This window comes from Leuciscus leuciscus (assembly GCF_965113295.1).
Source record: "Leuciscus leuciscus genome assembly, chromosome: 23".
Lineage (NCBI taxonomy): Eukaryota > Metazoa > Chordata > Actinopteri > Cypriniformes > Leuciscidae > Leuciscus > Leuciscus leuciscus.
This window is the reverse complement of record NC_138747.1, coordinates 7,528,476-7,548,242: the sequence shown is the minus strand read 5'-3', so window position 1 is coordinate 7,548,242 and position 19,767 is coordinate 7,528,476. Positions and strand designations below refer to the sequence as shown.

Genomic DNA, 19,767 nt, shown 5'->3' with positions numbered 1-19,767 from the left:
CAGCTTCACAATATCAGTGATTTTCCATTTTCCTCTCCAAAAATGTCAGTTCAGACAGAGAAAAGCATAACAACAAAAAATCTCTTTCCTAGTGGTTTTCCTCACATTGCTTCATTTCAAAGTGATTATTCCCACATCTAGTTTTTAATCAGCATGCCATCCATCAGAATCCTGATTAGCTGGGAGATCTCTGTAGGACAGGCCTCTGCGGTTAAAGTCTTACCTGAACTGCCTCTGAATAAATTGATATTTGACTAAGGCGGATGAGCGCACGAGCAGTAATTAGCAAGCTGTGAAGACCTACTACAGTCTAATGATCAAATCCGGCTCTGACTTCAGTCCTCATACAGTAATGATGTCATCCCGTATGACTCGCTTTCTCTTTCCCATGGTTTTTGTCTGCTTCGTTGTGCATTAGGTGCATTTGAAGGATGGTAGGTCTCTTTGGTGACCTCACCGATGGCTTGATGAAGGGAACATGGCCTTTGACATCCCCTGAGGAACGATAGCAATGATGTCAGACTTTCTGCTGGAAGCATCTGTCCCCCTCTGCCTTTTTTGTCTCTCCTCTCTCTGTTCCTATCGCTTCTCTATTCTTTCTGTCCCCTTATTTTCTAATTGGGGATAATGGAAGCAATTTTAACAGATGCTGCAACTTTTGCTGCATTTCAGTTTAAACAAATATCACTATAAAGTTGTCGGGTTAAAATGAAGTTAAAATTAATGATCTACATCCAGGATATTAACATGGCTGTGAGGTCAGAACACTAAGTGTTACACTTAGACTTTTGCTTTAAATTGACAATATTACTAACCACTTATAGAATTACTTCTATTCTATTCTATTCTATTCTATTCTATTCTATTCTATTCTATTCTATTCTATTCTATTCTATTCTAATCTATTATATTATATTCTGTTCAATTATATTATATTATATTATATTATATTATATTATATTATATTATATTATATTATATTATATTATATTATATTATATTATATTATATTATATTATAATGGGGCCAGACCAAGGCTTAATTTATTTGATAAAACTCAAATTTTGTAAAAAATTCAATGAAGAAAATTCATTAGTTTAAATAGAATTCAAAAGAATATTTATTTGAAATTGAAATCTTTTGTAGCATTATAAATGTCTTTACTGTCAATTTTGATCAATTTAATGCATCCATACTGAATAAAAGTATTAATTTCTTACTGACCCCAAACTTTTGAATGGTTATTATATTACATTATATTATATTATATTATATTATATTATATTATATTATATTATATTATATTATATTATATTATATTGTCTTGCATTGTATTTTATTGTATTGCATATTTTATTGTATTGCATATTTTAATGGTTAAATTCTTTTAGCATATACGTATAGCCTATATATATACAGTAATCATTGTTCTGACAGTGCTATTCTAAAATAATTAAAGATGATTATCTGTCTGAAACCACACGTACCTGTACAGTATTTCTGTGCTAAAGTGAGATGAATTGAGGCTCATCGCTGTGCCTGTTTCGGGCTTTAATAGACAGTGGTTACAATAGTAATATAAATCACTTCATATCCTGTGTGTGTCTCTCTCTTATTTCCTGTAGGTGTATGGGGTGTGTGTGTGGCCAATGATTGCGGCTCTGTCGGGCTCCAGAGTCGCTCTGTGTGGTGTGTCCATTCTGAAGGCTGGAGCACTCATCAGTCCAATTGCTTTCCATCTGACCGTCCACCGCACCAGCGAGTGTGTGTGAAGATGTGTGAATGGCAAAAGGATCTGTTTGAGTGGCGCTTGTCTCCTTGGGGTCCCTGCACCCCGAGTCCTTTCCTCCCAGCCAATCGATGTGTGACCGCTCAGCGTGGAGTACAAAAGCGAGATGTGGTGTGTGTGAAGCATACTAACAGCACCAAGGTGAGCCTGCATGTGTGTGAAGCGTTTTCTTCACCTCCAGAAAGAGAGCAGGCGTGTTTGTTACCCTGCCCGATCGACTGCGTCGTCTCCGCCTTCACCCACTGGTCCACCTGCAGTCGCACCTGCGGGTCGGCCCTCCAACAGCGCACCAGGCATGTGCTGGCAACACCCCTCTATGGAGGAGCAGACTGTCCCATCCTCACCCAGACACGTCCCTGTAACCATGACAACGCCCACCCTGCCCTCTGTCCCTCTGACCAACAGGAATACAGTTACAGTTTGTGGGTGGGGCCCTGGAGCCCTTGCAGACTTAAAGGGACGGCACTTATTGGAAAGACAACGGTGGACTTCAATTTTGGGCATGATGGGAAAAAAACAGTCAAGGCTGCATACACGATCAAACGCCACACCGAGAGTATTCCCCACCAAAATCATTATGATGATAATAGCCACAAAGTATCCTGGGAAATCACCATTGGCTATCAGACTCGGCAACTGCGCTGTACAAGGAGTGATGGGAAGAATGCCATGCTAAGGTGGGCGTCCTTTATATGAACTAATGAGTTACTGAGTGAATACGTTTATAAACCCATCAATCTATTCACCCGTTCATCTATTCACCCACCCCTTTACCCATCAATCAGTCTGTCCATCCATTCTCACAGTTTGATCAGTCAGTGCACACATCCGTTTATTGTTTTGTTTTGTGAAACTCAACCCAGACAGTGTAATCCAGAACCCACAGCTACTTACTGAAAAATGGCCCTAAAATATTGATTTCAGTTTATTTTATGTAAGAAGAAATAGACCGTGAATAGGAACTAGCACAGCTATGTAGGAAATTGGCCAATTATAAAGTTGAGCTTTTTACAAAAGTACTTGTCCAGAATAAAGAGAGAGTTGTGTGATAAAAGCTTTTAAAGAATGATTGTAGATGTAGTCAGAATTGACTGCGTTCACATTGATTCATTACTGATCTGACCATAAATAAATGATACAGGCCTATTAGCACACAGTTATGCAACAATGTTATGCAATATATTTACTTTTTTTTTTTTTTTTTTTTTTTATCACTCTCCACAGTGAGGATATTAGAGTCTGCTATATTAAGCTCTGCTATCCTCCTAGTGCAGATGGATTACCATTTTACCACGTGATACTGTTTACATCAGAGAACAGGCTTTTATTTATAAATGCATTTCTGGTTACACTGTCAAATAACAGAATCTAAATTTTACCTTCTGTTGTGGGCGATACAGAAAAGTGAGAAGCCTTTTCACCTTTTCTTTTTTTCAAATCAGGGAATCCCAATTTTATTTGCTGCAAATATTTTCAAGTTCTATTCTGATATCATCCATCCGAGAGCATTCTGAATCTTGATCCATTGACAAAATATCTACAGCTCAAGTGGAAAAAAAGAAAAGGTGATCTGACTGAACCAATGTGAAATATTTTATGTGGGAAAAGTTTTGTTTTAACATGAGCATATGAAAGTTTAAAAATGTGCATATAAATCTGAATCTAAATATCCCACCTGAGTTTGATGATTTATGTGTTTTAATTCTCATTACCAAGGGAAATTTTAACAGTGTTCAAAATATTTATTCAATGCCAATTCTACGGTTGAACAAGCACGCTTTGCAATAAACACTTTGCAAGCAATGTTTTGTTGTCTATGCTGTGCAGCAAGCATCAATATTGTTACCAACAATAAGATGCTAATGCCAATCTTTATTTGAACCACTCGCTTAGGCAATGCATAATAAATTAACATCATTTTATGTCTGTAGATTACAAGATTTCCCTAGCGGTTTGCAAACTTTTTTCTATTGGTATTAAGCCAGACTAAACTTCGGAATAAATTGAACACCCACGGACCACCCTATCGTTCTCTCTCTCTCTCTCTCGCAGGATTCATAGTTTGCTTTAGCTTGTTTTGTATGCCAATATATTCAGCAAGAATTATCAGCAACGTTAAAGCCTTGGAGAGTTCGAGAGACAGCTTGAAAAATGTTCTGTTTATGTTGCTACCTTTTTTTTGCAATGGTAGCCAGAGGCTAAATGCATGCCAACAGCTTCAGAACAGGCAGATGGAATATTTATTTTTTAAATAAGGCAATTAACAAACACGAAACGCTTTGAAACTACCTGAACAGTGTCCTTTTCGTAATTGTAATATTTATACAATTCAATTTTTATTTTATTTTACTATCATATATATATATACATATACACAGGGCTTGACATTAACACCTGCCAACCCTCCAAATGCGGGTGGATTTCAGCAGTGGTGTGTAACGCAGTCACTCTTACAAGCCACTTTGGCGGGTTAAATTTTACATATAATATATATATATATTTCAACTTATTTTCAAGTCTTTTAAAAAGGCATCTGAAATAATAAACTGAGTGCAGTGTAGTGTTGTCAAATATCAATTTTTCGATACATATTGATACTGAAATATCTGAAAAGCTTTCAATACTCATTTTTCCATAATATATCGCTGTGTTTTCTCGTTCTCTCATCTCTCTGACAGCGAGTTGGCACACAAACCCGCCTCCACTCACTCACTCGTTTAATTTGCTCCGGGTGAATATTGTTGGTGTTACAGGGATTACATTTTGGAATGGGTTTGCACGTATTGTGCATAATTTTACACATTCCTGCAGATTTTCTGCTCACACCCAAAGTCTGCACACATAAAGCCACCTCTCAGTACTAAATTGAGTTCTTTTTCACTCCTTGTTGTGCTTAAACAATCAAATACATAAAAAATAATGTCAAAATGCCAGTCTTGGCGAGTATTCACGTAAAAACAGTCAGCCATGGTTTAAGAGAATGTAAACAGTTGAGAAAGAAAACGCATGTGTAACAGTATAATGGATCCGTGTGTCAGGTATTAAAGTGACATCAGCCTAATACACCTGCTGCCAACAATATCTATATGGGAGTTTTTCCCCATGGTATCAATGTCAAAATTGTGGCCAGTTAAAATGCTGAGTGGCAAATAACTTTGGAAAACCACTAGCCACAGTGGCTGGTGAGCAAAAAAGTAAATGTCAAGCCCTATTTAAATATATATACAGTCGTGCTCAGAATTAATCATACCCCTGGTAAATATGATCAAAAATGGCTGTAAAAAATAAATCTGCATAGTTTATCCTTTTGATCTTTCATTAAAAAAATTGACAAAAATCTAACCTTTCATTTAAGTAAAAAAATTTGAAAGTGGGGGGGAAATCACATTATGAAATAAATGTTTTTCTCCAAAACACGTTGGCCACAATTATTGGTACCCTTTTATTAAATACCTTTTTGCAATCTCCTTTTGCCAAGATAACTGCTCTGAGTCTTCTTCTATAATGCCTGATGAGTTTGGAGAACACCTGACAAGAGATCAGAGACCATTCCTCCATACAGAATCTCTCCAGATCCTTCAGATTCACAAGTTCATGTTGGTGCTTCTTCTGTTCAGTTCACTCCACTCATCAGGTCAGGGAACTGGGACGGTCATGGCAGAAGATTAATTTTGTGCTCCCTAACACATTTTTGTGTTGATTTTGATGTTTGTTTCGGATCGTTGTCCTGATGGAAGATCCAACCACGGCCCATTATAAGATTTCTAGCAGAAGGCGTCAGGTTTTGATTTTTATCTGTTGATATTTGATAGAACCCACGATGCCATGTATCTGAAAAAGAAGTCCAGGGCCTCCAGCAGAAAATATGCCCACAACATTAAAGATCCAATGGTATATTAAATTGTACACATGGGGTACTTTTTATCCTTGTGTGCACCAAACCCATCTGGTAGGTTTGCTGCCAAAAAGCTCTTTTTTTAGTTTCATCTGACCACAGAACCCAGTCCCGTTTGAAGATCCAATCATGTCTGACAACTGAATATGCTGGAGTTTGTTCTTGGATGAGCGAGGAGCATTTTTCTTGAAAACCTCCCGAACAACATGTGGGGATGTAGGTGTTTTTTTTATTTTTTTTATTTTTTTATAGGCTTTCTGACCCCAAGACTCAACTAATCTCTGCAATTCTCCATCTGTGATTATTGAAGAGTCTTTGGCCAATCAAACTATCCTCCTCACCGTCCATTAAGATAATATAGACACACGTCCTCTTCCTGGCAGATTCGTAACATCTTTAGTTGATTATAACTTAATTATTGCCCTGATGGTCAAAATGGGGATTTTCAATTCTTTAGCTATTTTATTACAGCCACTTTTTATTTTATGATGCTCAACAATCTTTTGCTGCACATCAGAACTATATTCTTTGGTTTTATTCATTGTGATGGATGATTAAGGGAATTTGGCCTTTGTGTTTCCTCATATTTAAACTCCTGTGAAACAAGAAGTCATAGCTGGACAATTTCATGTTTAGTCACCCTGGTGTGCTAAAAAAAAAGGTAAATATTAATGGGAATATACTTCAGAGATATTTTATCCATAAAAAATTCTAGGGGTACCAATAATTGTGGCCAGTGTGTTTTGGAGAAAAACATTTATTTCATAATGTGATTTATTTTTCTACAGCCATTTTTGATCATATTTACCAGGAGTATGATTAATTCTGAGCACGACTGTATATAAAATATGACACAATGCAATTTCTCTCTCACCTCCAGCCTCTGCGACCATGACAACAGCCCGGTAAACTTTCGTTCATGTGTGATGCCCAGAGACTGTAAAGTGTCTGATTGGTCACGGTGGAGTCCATGTTCAAAGACGTGTCGGACATCTGACCAATCACCTGGCTTCAGAAGCAGGAGCCGCAGCCTGAAGAGAGCAGCCATTGGTGGAGGAGAGCCATGCCCCGCCCTGGAAGAAAAAGCAAACTGTAACATTCTGGAAGACACACTGCCACTGTGCCCAAGGTGAAGAGACGGCATTGGCAGAATTGTGCATCCAAATCTTTTCAAATGTTTTGATTTTCTCTAAATACTTTAGTTCTTGAAGTCTGCAAGAAATTATAATTCACCCTATCTATTTCTCATCCGTTTCATCCACATAAATTCAAATCCACACCCTTCTTACAATTGACTTGATGTGCTTCCATCTAATCAACAACTGATGAATTTCTTTTTTTCTTTTTCAATAATCTGTTTCACTTGCGTACGTCATGATATGGAAGAAAATATATTTTGCTACTTCCGTTTCATTGCAGAAGACTAAACATATATGACTCTTTAATTTGACTTGAATTGTCTTGTATGTATTTTAATTGGCTGGAAATACAGGTATGAGTGGAGGGTGACCAATTGGAATCCATGCCAGGTGACCCCTCTTTTGAGTCAGCAGGACCATCGCCATAGCAATACCAGTGTCCTGTGCGGAGGTGGGATCCGGACCCGAGAGGCATATTGTGTTACCATAACCATCCATGACAGCACAGTACCATCCCAAAGTAAGAACACTGTTTTAGAAAAAGTCTAACTATGGATTAACAGCATAGAATTATGATTTATGAATTATTGTTTCAGACAACATTTAGTTTTTAGTACCATGGTACCATCACAGTATTAGTTCAATTACAATGCACAGAACATTTCTGCCTTAGAAGAGCTAGTCATTTATGAGATTCCATTTCAGTAAGGATGTTGCCCTAAAATACCTTTTTATTTGGGATGAGATTGCTAATAAAAAAGATCAACTAACAGTACAATAAACAAATGTGAATGAGACTCTTGAATGAGAGTCTTTTTTAACATTAAAAGCATAAGCATTAAGTGGGGGTGGAGGGAATTTCTAGATTGCTTTCATTTTATTTAATCCTTTGTATGCTGTTGAGACTCAGGGCAGAGCACTAAGGGGGAGCTTTAGTTTCCTCTGTGTTTATATTTTTTGATTTAAATGGTAATCTGTTGCCACACAATGAGAAGGACGGATTTGAATTGCATTTATTTTTGTGCAAGCTTCTGTGAGATCTGCAAAAATGTTTTGAAAATACATAGAGTATTGGGTACAACGGGGCTTTTCACAACTCCCAAAGTGTATGGTTGCAGAAAAAATTTATATGTTTGTATTGAACATTGATGGAGCAACAGATTTTGTGTGAAAATAGATCATAAAAGTGGTTTATTTTGTTTAAAAATCTTGTCAATTAATGAGGTGGCCAGGGGGGCCTTTTACCCCACATACTTTTACGTATTATTCCGTTATTGAAAAATCATTAAGAATACCTTTGTCTCAAAGATTTTGCTACTCAAATCTACAAAATTTGTACAAATATCAAATATTAGATCAAATTAGCATTCAAATCAGAATCAACTTTGCGCTGCTGCCCACGATCGCATCAAGGATCAGCTAAATTTCCACGTGCACCTTGAAAAGCCGATGTTTTGGAAAGTCCTACGGCAAGTTTTTGTGCCATCTAGTGGTCTAGAGGAAAATAAAATCAAAGACGCCTTTTACCCCGGTGCACCTTTAGCCCCATTGTACCCTACATCAATGGACGTTTATGTTGAATCTGAAACTGTCTCACTGTTTTTTCATTATTAGTCAATCGGCCTGTTGGCAGGAACTTGTGCACTGGGCCTTTACCACCATTGGCTGAGTCTTGCTTCATTCCCTGTCAGAAACATTGTCCCCTCACGCCTTGGTCACCCTGGGGACCCTGTCTCCATGACAACTGTTTCGAACCCCAGGGGAGAAGAGGTGAGAGACAAAAACATCCCATAAAACCAGATCGCACACATTAGATTCACACTCCCTGTCCTTGGTTTCTCCTCTCAGTAATGTAAAAAGTGTAAGAATCTCAGAAGTGGGCGTATTTCTGACCCTAAGCTTCGGTGTCGCCCACTCATTGAGGCGACAGTGACAGGACAGCTGTATTCCTCTATTTTGTACACTCATTTTAAAGTATTTTTTCCATTTTTTATTTATTCTCTCCTCTTCTTTAATGCGCATATATATTTGGACAAGATGTTTGGCTGTTACGCTCCTTAGTTTGCCAGAATGTGGGAACAGTATCTGCTAAAACGTTGGCAATGAGCATGTTTCTGTTTGAGTCATCGCTGATGTTTTTTTTTTTTCCTTGTTCCTAATTCTTTCAGGTTTCAGAATGAGAACTCGTTCTGTAATTACCGAGTCTTTGGTGGAGCCCGACAGTTGCCCTCACGTCAACGAAGCGATGATCTGCGATGACCCCTTCTGCTTCCAGTGGCGAGTGACATCACAGGGGCCCTGTGTTCCACGAAATGGCTCGTGTGGCCCAGGATCCCAAGAACAGACTCTGGAGTGTTTGTCCACCACAGGTATGAAGCTCACTTCCCTAATAGTTCACCTAAAACTGTTCTTCCAAACCTGTATGACTCACTTTCTTCCGTAGAATCTTTTCTTTTACATTTAATGAAACTGAAAAAACAAACAAACAAACATAGCATAAGCAGTCCGTACAAGTCATACCCTATATTTCAATTCATTCAAATATTGAATTAAATGTTGCCAGATTTTCTTTTGTAATCTATTGTAATGTTTTGTTCTGCAGCATTTTTTTCTGTATTTTTTTAGGCAAATAAATAAAAAATGACATCACTGATGACGTCCATCACTGATGAGTCTATTCTGGTGCAATGTGTCTTAAGATTTGAATGTAATCAAATGCAAATTAGAGGATTTTCAGGAAGGAGCAAAATAATTTTTTGTCTGTTCCTCAAAGCTATTTATGGCTTCAGAAAACTAGAAACATAGCACACAAGACATTTATTTATTTATTTTTTGGAGCCTGACATCTCCCATACCTACTGTGCACTACTGTTCAAAAGTTTGAGGAAAGTAGGATTTTCTTTTTTTTTCTTTTTTTATATTGTTACTTTTACTAAGCACAGGTGCATTTAATTGATCAAAAGGGACAGTAAAGAAATGTATCATATAGAAGAAAAAATAAATGCTGTTCTATTGAACTTAATATTAATAAAAGTATCATCCTGGATTCCACAAAAATATTTTTAACACTGATGATAATAAGAAATGATTCTTTAGCAGCAAATCATCCAATTAGAATGATTTCTGAAGGATCATGTGACACTGAAGACTGGAGTAATGATGCTGAAAATTCACCTTTGCATCACATATAATTACATCTTAAAATATATTAAAATAGAAAACGCTTATTTTGAATTGTGATAGTATTTCCCAATATCACAAATAAATGCAGCCTTGGTGAGCATACGAGACTTTTCCTAAAACATTGAACAATCTTACAGACCACAAACTTTTGAACAGTAGTGTATTCATTTTCATTGTATGGAAAACAGCAGCCAATTCTGCAAATGATCTCCTTCCATGGTGTAAAATCATCTTGAGTAAATGGATGAAGGTAATTAAATGATGGCTTTACAGAACTATCCCTTTAATTATCTTTCAATCTCATCCTTCTTCACCTTCATCCCTGTAATTACTTTCAACCTTCTGTTATCCCCATCCTCAAACTCTTCAGCGATTAGTTATTTTTACTCACATAAGCAAATGATCAGCTGTCTTTTAATCTCCTCTCATCTCTCCCCTCCTCCCAGCGGCTATGTGGCATATTTCTTATCTGTCTTCTGTGCTTCTCACTGAGATGAGTTTAAGATCAGAACAGACAGACAGATCTGTCACAGTGTTGCACTGCAGTTTTGACACACAAATGCACAGAGACACGAGTTTCAAAAAGCCTTAGGAGTCCTCTAAGGTCTTTTATTTTAATGTCACTCATCCATGTCGAGTGCCAGTGCATGTGTTGTCCATCAGCAAGTATATGAGCGGTCTTAAGGGGTTTACTGTGTGTGAAACATGTTTGTGGCTCGCCAAATGTCAGGCATTACTGGAAATAGTGGAGTTGGAATAATATATGCGACACACGTATGCATTGAACCTGACAGCGTTATCTTCCCAGCATGCACTTAGAATGTTCTACAAAATGCAAAGTGAAGCTGAAATACCAAAGCCATTAAAGTTGAAGTGCAGTTGACTTAAAGTGATAATGTATTCTTGCTGGAGATTTGAGTTGTAATCACATTACACTTGGTTAAAGTCACCTTATCTAACTTTCCCATAACAACACTACATTACATCCCAGGTGTTCAAAGAGTTTATAAAACGTAATCTAGATTTTTACATATTCCGTCATGGTGATAAAATACAATCCCATATGGAAAGAACTATATTTTCAGATGATAAAAAACATTTCAAATGCACCAAAAAATGGCCCAAAAATATATTGTTAATATAGATATTTACATACTGTATTGTAAATATATTTTAGCTACCTATTTACTCATATTTGGACCTTTATATATACTGTATATATATATTTTTTTTTTTTTTTTTTTCAAAATGCAAAATAATCCGAAATATATTTTTAATCTCAAAAATATATTTCCTTAAGCAGTGCTGTTTACAAGATAAATATACATTGGACAATATTTATATATATTTTGATTACACTATGGGTGGATGGTCACCAGGGTGTTGCTATGGTTTTTAGCATTGCTATATTTTTACTATGCAATTTTAAATGGTTTCTAGGTATTGGCCCTAGCAAAGAGCCTGTTGTTAAATAGATGCTTCTCTCTGTGAATTTGTTAATGTATGATGATGATGATGCACTATTTGGCCGAGTTTTTGCTCTGGACAAACATGGTTCAATGGTTCATTTGCAAAAGTTATCACTCCAGTTTTAGTGATCTGACTGCAAATGTAATGTTTATGAAGTAGCGTGAATTCTGCTGTCTATCAACAGTCCTGCAGTTCTGATGCTATACTATAATGCACTTTTTAATGCTCTAGGTAGATAATCACTGTGGGAAATTGCTTCTTCCAACAGTACAAATGCGGGAAAATCTTGTGTCTGCTACCGTGAAAAGAAAATGAAATAAACCCCTATAACACAAAAGAAAAGATGATGATTACAGGGGTCATAAAAATACATTTTAAGAGCTGGGCTCTTTTTAAAAATGCTCCGTTTGTGCATTTATATCTTAGGCAACGAATATGATTCAGAGAGATGTATTTTTAGGGCCTAACATCAATTGAAGAAATGTTGCCCCCTCCTGCATTTGAGATGTAATGAAGAAATGAACTGTTTGTGCCTCAATATCTGATTCTCAGAGCAGAGTCTGTATAGGTTTATTGCTTGCCTTTAATCTTTGTTCTTTTATATCACAAACAAAGAGCATCTTCTACTAGTTGATTCTGTGCTTGTGTGTATGTGTCTATTGTTCATTCCAATTTCACAAAGAAAAAGTATATATTTTGTATATGTGAGCTCTCTCCAACCCCCCTCCCCCCGTTTTAAACATAGACTATACTAATTATGGTCATAATTATGATTAAAGCAAGAAAAATTCTGAATTAAGTTTATATTAATAACCCTTAAGCAGAAAACTAACAACATTTAGTGAGGTTAATGATTAAAAAAAGTGCCAATGAGTATTGTTTTAATTAAAAAAAATGTAGAGTATTTTCCAAACTGAACTGAGTGAAGTTTAGCATTGATATTTTACTTCAGCATTCATTAGCAGATAATGATTTTCAAGCATTCTGTTAATTAAAAATGTGCCTTAATGTTGCCCAATCATGGTCTTTGAGGAAAGAATAGAGCAATCAGGATGCTATTAAACATCTTATTTGCATATTATTCTACTTTAATTAAAGAAAAGTGGTTGTTAGGTGCGAGATAAGAGGAAACGGAGAAATTCCTGTGTTTAGAACAAACCATGATAATTATTTCAATGTTCTAATTTTGTTTCTCAGCAATGAATTTAATTACATATTTTCTTGTGTTGTATTGGAATAAGATGTTAATTGAATATGCATGTTTATTGAGAAAGAATGTGTGTTATTTAAGTAAAGTGAGAAAAGATAAGCATTATAGTTGATATAAAAAAAGAAAAAAAGAAAGAGAGAGAACAGGGACATTTCTGATCTGATGCATTTAATCAAACGTTCCGCCTTCATCTTTGCATTATAGGTGAGCCGGTAGATAGTAACCAATGCCCAGGAGATCCTCCTCCAGTCGGGCAGCTATGTGAGATGCCCTGTCCTGGGGACTGTGTGCTGGGACACTGGGGTTCCTGGACATCCTGTTCCCAATCCTGCTCCAGTAAACACCAAGAGGGGAAACAAAGTCGTTCACGTCTTGTTCTGGCTCTTCCTGGGAAGCGTGAGTTCAGTCAGATTAAACATTTGGAGTGTCTATTTACACTCAGAGCAAATTGCCCACCTTGTTGGCAGAGGCAATTTACACTACAAAATTACAACAGAAACCCATCTGATAACAGGATCAATGGTGTGGACCGTATGCATTCACACTACAAGCGATTCACTGCATGTCGCCAGTGGCTCGCGGTGACGTCGCTAGTGGGCGTTCCCACTGCTGGTTGCCTAGTAATGTTTTTGATTGACATTCACGGATGTTCCTCATGTCGTAGACCACGAATCAGTTTTCTTGCCGCTACAAACAAACATTTTTAGCCTGGTTAAAACCAGACCATTCTCAGTAGTAACTGAGTTATGGTCTGGCAAAGCTTCATTAATAACTCATTTCCAAAGGGGCGTCACCAACGAACGTCGCTCAAATGCCTCTGGGCGCAATTGGATAGACCTAAAACCAATCAGAGCGATCGTCATCGTGTAAAGCCATATGCTGCGTCCCAATTCGCCTAAGTTACACTATGCCATAAAAGTATGTACTCTTTTTGTGAAGAAAAGGTATTTACTTTTGAATGTGTAGCAAAAAAGTAGGCAAGCTTTGGGACATACTACTTCGTCATCTTTATCGGACGGATCTGTCGCGTGCGTCCTGTCACATAAACTGCCCTGTCAATCATCTTGTCACAGTTAAAATCCTCTATTAAATCTAATTTAATTTCCTACCGTTTCGGAGAGAAATGTAGTAGCACGTTCATCTGCCAGTGGGTCTCTCATGGAGACTGTCCTCATGTGTTTGCAATTTGAATATAATAATGCATTTAAAAGTTGGTGCGCTTCACCAACGGATGTCGGTCAAATGCCTCTGGGCGCAATTGGATAGACCTAAAACCAATCAGAGCGATCGTCATCGTGTAAAGCCCGCCTCAACGTTTCTGATTGGTGCCTCGATTTGGATGGATTAGAAATCGGCTTGAATGAGCTCTTTGCCAGACTACTTGCAGAGCAAATCTAAATTTGCCGGAAGTTTGTCTGGGTTTTCCCAGGCTAAAGCATTTTGGAAGGAAAAGACTAAATATAAATGGAATCAGTACATAAAATATATACTAAATATGACGAGAAAGTCAGCACGGCGAGTACACAAGGCATATCATAAATATAGGAACGTTTCTGACTGCTAAAATTAACTTCTCCTCCAACTTCGCACTCCACTGATCACACTCCTATTGGTTGTCGCTCTTTAAAGTCGCTCATCATTTGCGTAAATTTAAACATATCTCAATTTTATCACGTCACTGGACGTAAAAAAAAAATCTGGTCTCTATTGCAATGATTGGGATCGTGTTGGGGTAGGTGTAGGTGAGCTTTGGGGACAGGGACAAGTAATGTCCCAGTAATGCGGCATCTGCTTATGATTTAAATAAAAAGTGATTTTTAGTGTTATAGTGACTATTTCTATTTGAGGCCTGATAGTTTTCATTAGCCTATGATAAAAATGATGTTATGGTTATGTGTCTTGTAAAATAAAATTGTGAGTGCACTAAGAGTATAAATACTCTTGATGCAAAAGATATATACATGATTCAAAAGGTATATGAAGACATGTTGGAAACGTAACATTTGTTAGAATTGTTGCAGAAAAGCTTAGTAGGCTAACAGCAGCTCTCGTATACTGGGCTTTATTAAAGTCCTTTTTGAGATTCTTTCAGTTTAATTATTCACAATGCCTCTTAAAAAAAAAAAAAAAAACTCTAGACTCTGATTTATTCTGAGTACAAATCTCTAATCCCCATTTCAAAACGTTGTTTTGTCTTTGTCCTGTCATTCTCAGGCATGTTTCTTTTATGCTAGTCCCCACAAATCAGCTCTTTTTCATTAATTATACATTCTTTTATGACACACTCATTAAGGACATACCCTGCATTTGACCCCTAAAACACATGGTCCTTTGTCCTTAAGAGTGTGTGTGTGTGTGTGTGTGTGTGTGTGTGTGTGTGTGTGTGTGTGTGTGTGTGTGTGTGTGTGTGTGTGTGTGTGTGTGTGTGTGTGTGTGTGTGTGTGTGTGTGTGTGTGTGTGTGTGTGTGTGTGTGTGTGTGTGTGTGTGTGTGTGTGTGTGTGTGTGTGTGTGGTACAGGTATATACCCAATTTGTTATGGGGACAAAATGTACCCAAAAACCTTGTCCTTATTGTAAAATGTAAAAATGCAGAAAGTTTTCTGTGATGGGTAGGTTTAGGGGTAGGGTTAGTAGAATATACAGTTTGTACAGTATAAAAACCATTATGTCACCGTGTCTATGGAATGTCCCCATAAAAACCCAGCATGTGTGTGGTGGTCATGGGATCATGAAATTGATCTAAAGTGACAGTAACGGCTTTCACATTGATAACAAATTCCTATTTTTAAAAAAATGCTGTTCTTTTAAACTTTCTATTCATCAAAGAATCTAAATAAAAAAGCATCCTGAGCTATTTAGTTTGGTTGTAGATGGAAAGCCATGTCCTCCGGCTCCTGAGCTGGAGCAGTGGAGAGCCTGCAGCACGCACCCATGCACAGTGCACTACTGGGATACTTCACCTTGGCATCCCTGTGTGCCAAACACCATCACAGACGAGAGTGACGGTAACAGCACAGCCCAGATGGAGAATGATACCACCTGTGGTACAGGGGTACAGATGCGCCAAGTCACGTGCAGGAGGGCTGGGAACGGACACGTACTGCCAAAACGGTAATAAAATTCCACCCAGAAAAACTTTAATCCTAAAATCTGTGTAGACTTCTTTGACGATAACCTCTATCTCGTGTCTTGACTCTACTTCAGGTGTCCTGAATCCTCCCGTCCTGACACGATACGGTCTTGCCCGTTACCTTGCAAAACTGACTGCATCATCACACCTTTTAGTGAATGGAGTGCCTGTCCCTCTTCCTGTTTATCAGGTAAGCACATATTCCACCAACCCTAACAACATGTCCTAACTAGGCACAACTTGACAAGCTAAATGTTTGACCTTTATGTATTTTTTTCTCTACTGTGATCATCTTTGCTTCTTTAGTGAATGCTACTGTCCCAAACCAGTCTCGTCATAGGATTATTATCCAGAGACCTGCTAACGGAGGTCATGAGTGCCCGGACACTCTTTTTGAGGAGAGAGAATGTGATCCACCTCCTCTGTGCCCAACTTACAGGTAAAGAGAGAAATGGTTTCATCATTTAAATGGGAAAATTTGGACGCACTAAGCAAGTTAGCTAGCAGCCAGTTAATTTGAAATTTATAGAAACAAAATTAAATTAAATGAATTGAATTACTCAAATGCTGACCGGTTTAGTGATGATTTTTCAAAAGTCATTGACTAACGTTGGCGTTGGTGTGGTGTTTTTGAAAGAAGTCTCTTATGCTCACCAAGGCATCATTTATTTGATCAAACAAATAGTACAATCTGTAATACTGTGAAATATTAATACAATTTTAAATAACTGTTTTCTGTTTGTATATATATATATAGTCTTCAGTGTCACATGATCCTTCAGAAATCATTCTAATATGCTGATTTGGTGCTCAAGAAACATTTCTTATTATTATCAATGTTGAAAACAGTTGTGCTTCTTAATGTTTTTGTGGAAAATGTGATGCAGTTTATCCAGGATTCTTTGATGTACAGAAAGTTCAAAAGAACACAGTTTATTTGAAATAGATTTTGTTTACATTATAATGTCTTTACTGTCACTTTTGATCAATATAATGTGTCCTTTCGGAATAAAAGATCTCGATCTGCACAGTACTATAAAGCTACTTATAGATCACAAAGTACAAATATCTCGCTTCTCACGTCCGTCATAATTAACTTGATATCAACTTGTATACATAAATACCATTGAAAGTACATACCATGAACTCGAAATATGATTTATTTTCCCGAAATTGTAAACTACAATTTTCCTGATTTAAACATTTCAGCATTCATAAAATTAGGAAAAACAATGAATATAAAATGAATAAATGTTAAGTTTTCCATCTACCTTTTAAAACAAGTTGAAAGCATTTTTTAAGACAACTACACAAATATAATAAAACCATGTGCAACATGTGGTGTTTCTCAATTAAAAGGTGGTAATGTGTATCCCTACTAAATGTGCCAACAAAATACAAAATGTTTATGAAATGTAATTGGATATTAGCCAGACACTGCAACATGTTTTCTGTGCACGGATCCTGGCAGATGGCAGACCCACCGCTGGCATCAGTGCGTTCTGGTACCTGATTCGGTGAGGCAGGCTGTGGGTGGGCCCGCAGAGGCATGCGGTGTTGGCCTCGAGACAAGAGGTAAGAGACAGATTAGGATCTCTGTATAATTTAAAGTTTTATTAAGGAAGTTCTGCAAAACCGGGGTTACTGTAGGACGATAACTTATCTTAGCTATTCAGAGGGACTTTTGGGCTGCCTGAAGGTTTCTTGCTGGCAATTTTCCTCACATCCCCATCTTATAGAAAGTTGTCAAAATGTCAGAGAGGACACACAGCGTGGTATGACATCTGACATCTGTGTCTCCGAGCCGTTTTAAAATGCCCTGCTGGTGCTTCATGTAAATTTAATGGCAAGTGCTGGCCTATCAAGACTCAGCCGGGTTCCTTTCAAAGTGCGGTTTGCAGTGTACAGGACCAAATCTGCCTGTCAGTTTTAGAAAATGAGACAGGGTATTTCTAAGAAAATGTTTTATTTCCTCAAGATGCACACACTGGGCTTCAGGAAACACGAGCAGAATGATTATCTATGTAAGTCATTTGTAAAATCGTTCTTTATTGGTTTGTTGCATTCGATTCAGTGGAACAATTTACATAATAATGTGTTTAGAATGTGTGTTAAGCCCCAAAACGAATTTGTACACTTTTACAGGATTGAAAGTTTTGTCTTTTTTTTTTTATTCAACCATGTCATTCAAAACCTCTTCTTTCTTCTATGGAGACCGAAAAAATAAGTTTGAAGAATATTTTTGACTGTACACTGTCTGTACAAAACAACACTGGACCCCATTGACTTTCATTGCAAGGATGAAAAACAGAAATTTTTCTAAATATCTTCGCTTATGTTTCATGGAAGAAAGAAAGAGAGAGCAAATGATGATAACATTTTCATTTTATCACATTAAATGGATGTATCATTACGTTTGACACAGATGACATTTGTGTTGCTGTAAATAAATGTTAAAAATAAATATAAAAAACTTAAACTTATTTTTGTTTTCATTTAGTTTAACTTGTACTTTTGACGTACTAAAATAACTAGAACTAAAACTGAAATAAAAATGTATAAAAACTACATGGACATTTTATTTTTTTTATGACAAAAGCACACAACATAATTGCTGAAACTTTAACAAATATTAAAATGGAAAATATAAAAATAGAAACTCAATTCAAAACATCAAAGTTCCCCTGTAGTCTATCATTTTATCCCTTTAAACTGTGATCTTTGATCATCAAAATTACATATTTAAATGTTTTTCTCTGTGAAAAGATTTTTTTCATACCTTAAAATAGCTTGAATGTAACTCTACACCCTTGCTCCATTTATTATACGTACCGGTAGATATATGGATATGCATATTAGTCCCCGCCTCCACTCACTCACTCCAGCTCAGAGATCCACTCTGTCAACTTTACTGTAGTAAACGATACACAATGGCAAGTGGAAATACCGGTTTAATTCAGCCATATATGTTTGAACCAGAAACTGATTCAGAAGAAGAAGTGGAAGAGTGAACGTATACAAGTCGATGCATCAGAATGGTAATCCGTTTTATGTATTGCTCTCTACGTGGGGCACATCACGGTTATTGATATGATTAGAATTTTGCTTGACTACGTTATCACACAGCTAATAATGTACACAAACGATGTTCCCGTTCGCCATCTCAGAGTCAGCCTTCTAAAAATCAGCATTCGTATAAACGCTTTATACAATTTAGAACGTCAGTGGAGAAAGGCATATAGTTCATCATAACAATGTAATAAACGTCATTTACATAATTCACTAACTACATTGCTAAATGTACCTGATTTTTCATATCAACAGAAAAATATACTGAAATAACCTGGCTTCTCTTGAGACTCCCCTGCTTCAGAGCAGTCATATAATGATATAAAGCCCGCCCACACATTGATGGGATTGGTTACATGTTAGAGAACAACGGCGATTTCAACCTATTTATTTTCACTGCAGTTTTAAGGAGAAAATACTCAGCATTGGTGTTTAACTGATGAATTTGCACATGGCATGGCTATTAAAAACACCACATAGACATATAAACAACATTAAAAACTTGATTTTCACTACAGGGGGAGTTTAATAAAAACTTAAATAGTATCTGAATGATACTAAAATAATGCTGGTTTGACATACAGTAGTGTCCAACATATTTCATACTACTTTTGAACAAAATAAAAAAAAGTCTATGCCTTTCTCTTTTTCCTCTTTGTCATGTTTGCAGAGGTGTCGTGTGTTGGTGCAGATGATTCTCCTGCAGATATGACAGACTGCGTGAGGTGGGCAGGAGTGATGCCCGTCCCGGTGAGGGAGTGTCGAGTGCCATGTAGAGATGAATGTAGCTTCACCTCCTGGAGCAGATTCACCCAATGTCAAGGCTGTGGAAGCTGGCGCACTCGTACCCGATCTCTGATAGGTAAACTGACTGCATTCTGA

General features: G+C 37.1%; 1 protein-coding gene across 1 annotated transcript in view; it reads left to right on the top strand.

Annotated features, from left to right (window-relative positions):
- The window catches only part of thsd7bb (thrombospondin, type I, domain containing 7Bb), a 58,667-nt gene that overhangs the window by 26,906 nt on the left and 11,994 nt on the right, over positions 1 to 19,767 (top strand). The window contains exons 3-13 of the mRNA XM_082156053.1: positions 1,626 to 2,466; positions 6,565 to 6,813; positions 7,177 to 7,343; positions 8,438 to 8,593; positions 8,992 to 9,192; positions 12,891 to 13,082; positions 15,557 to 15,797; positions 15,891 to 16,006; positions 16,123 to 16,255; positions 17,288 to 17,391; positions 19,556 to 19,747. Of these exons, the coding sequence (XP_082012179.1) occupies positions 1,626 to 2,466; positions 6,565 to 6,813; positions 7,177 to 7,343; positions 8,438 to 8,593; positions 8,992 to 9,192; positions 12,891 to 13,082; positions 15,557 to 15,797; positions 15,891 to 16,006; positions 16,123 to 16,255; positions 17,288 to 17,391; positions 19,556 to 19,747 (2,592 nt within the window). The remainder of the gene's footprint in view (positions 1 to 1,625; positions 2,467 to 6,564; positions 6,814 to 7,176; positions 7,344 to 8,437; positions 8,594 to 8,991; positions 9,193 to 12,890; positions 13,083 to 15,556; positions 15,798 to 15,890; positions 16,007 to 16,122; positions 16,256 to 17,287; positions 17,392 to 19,555; positions 19,748 to 19,767) is intronic.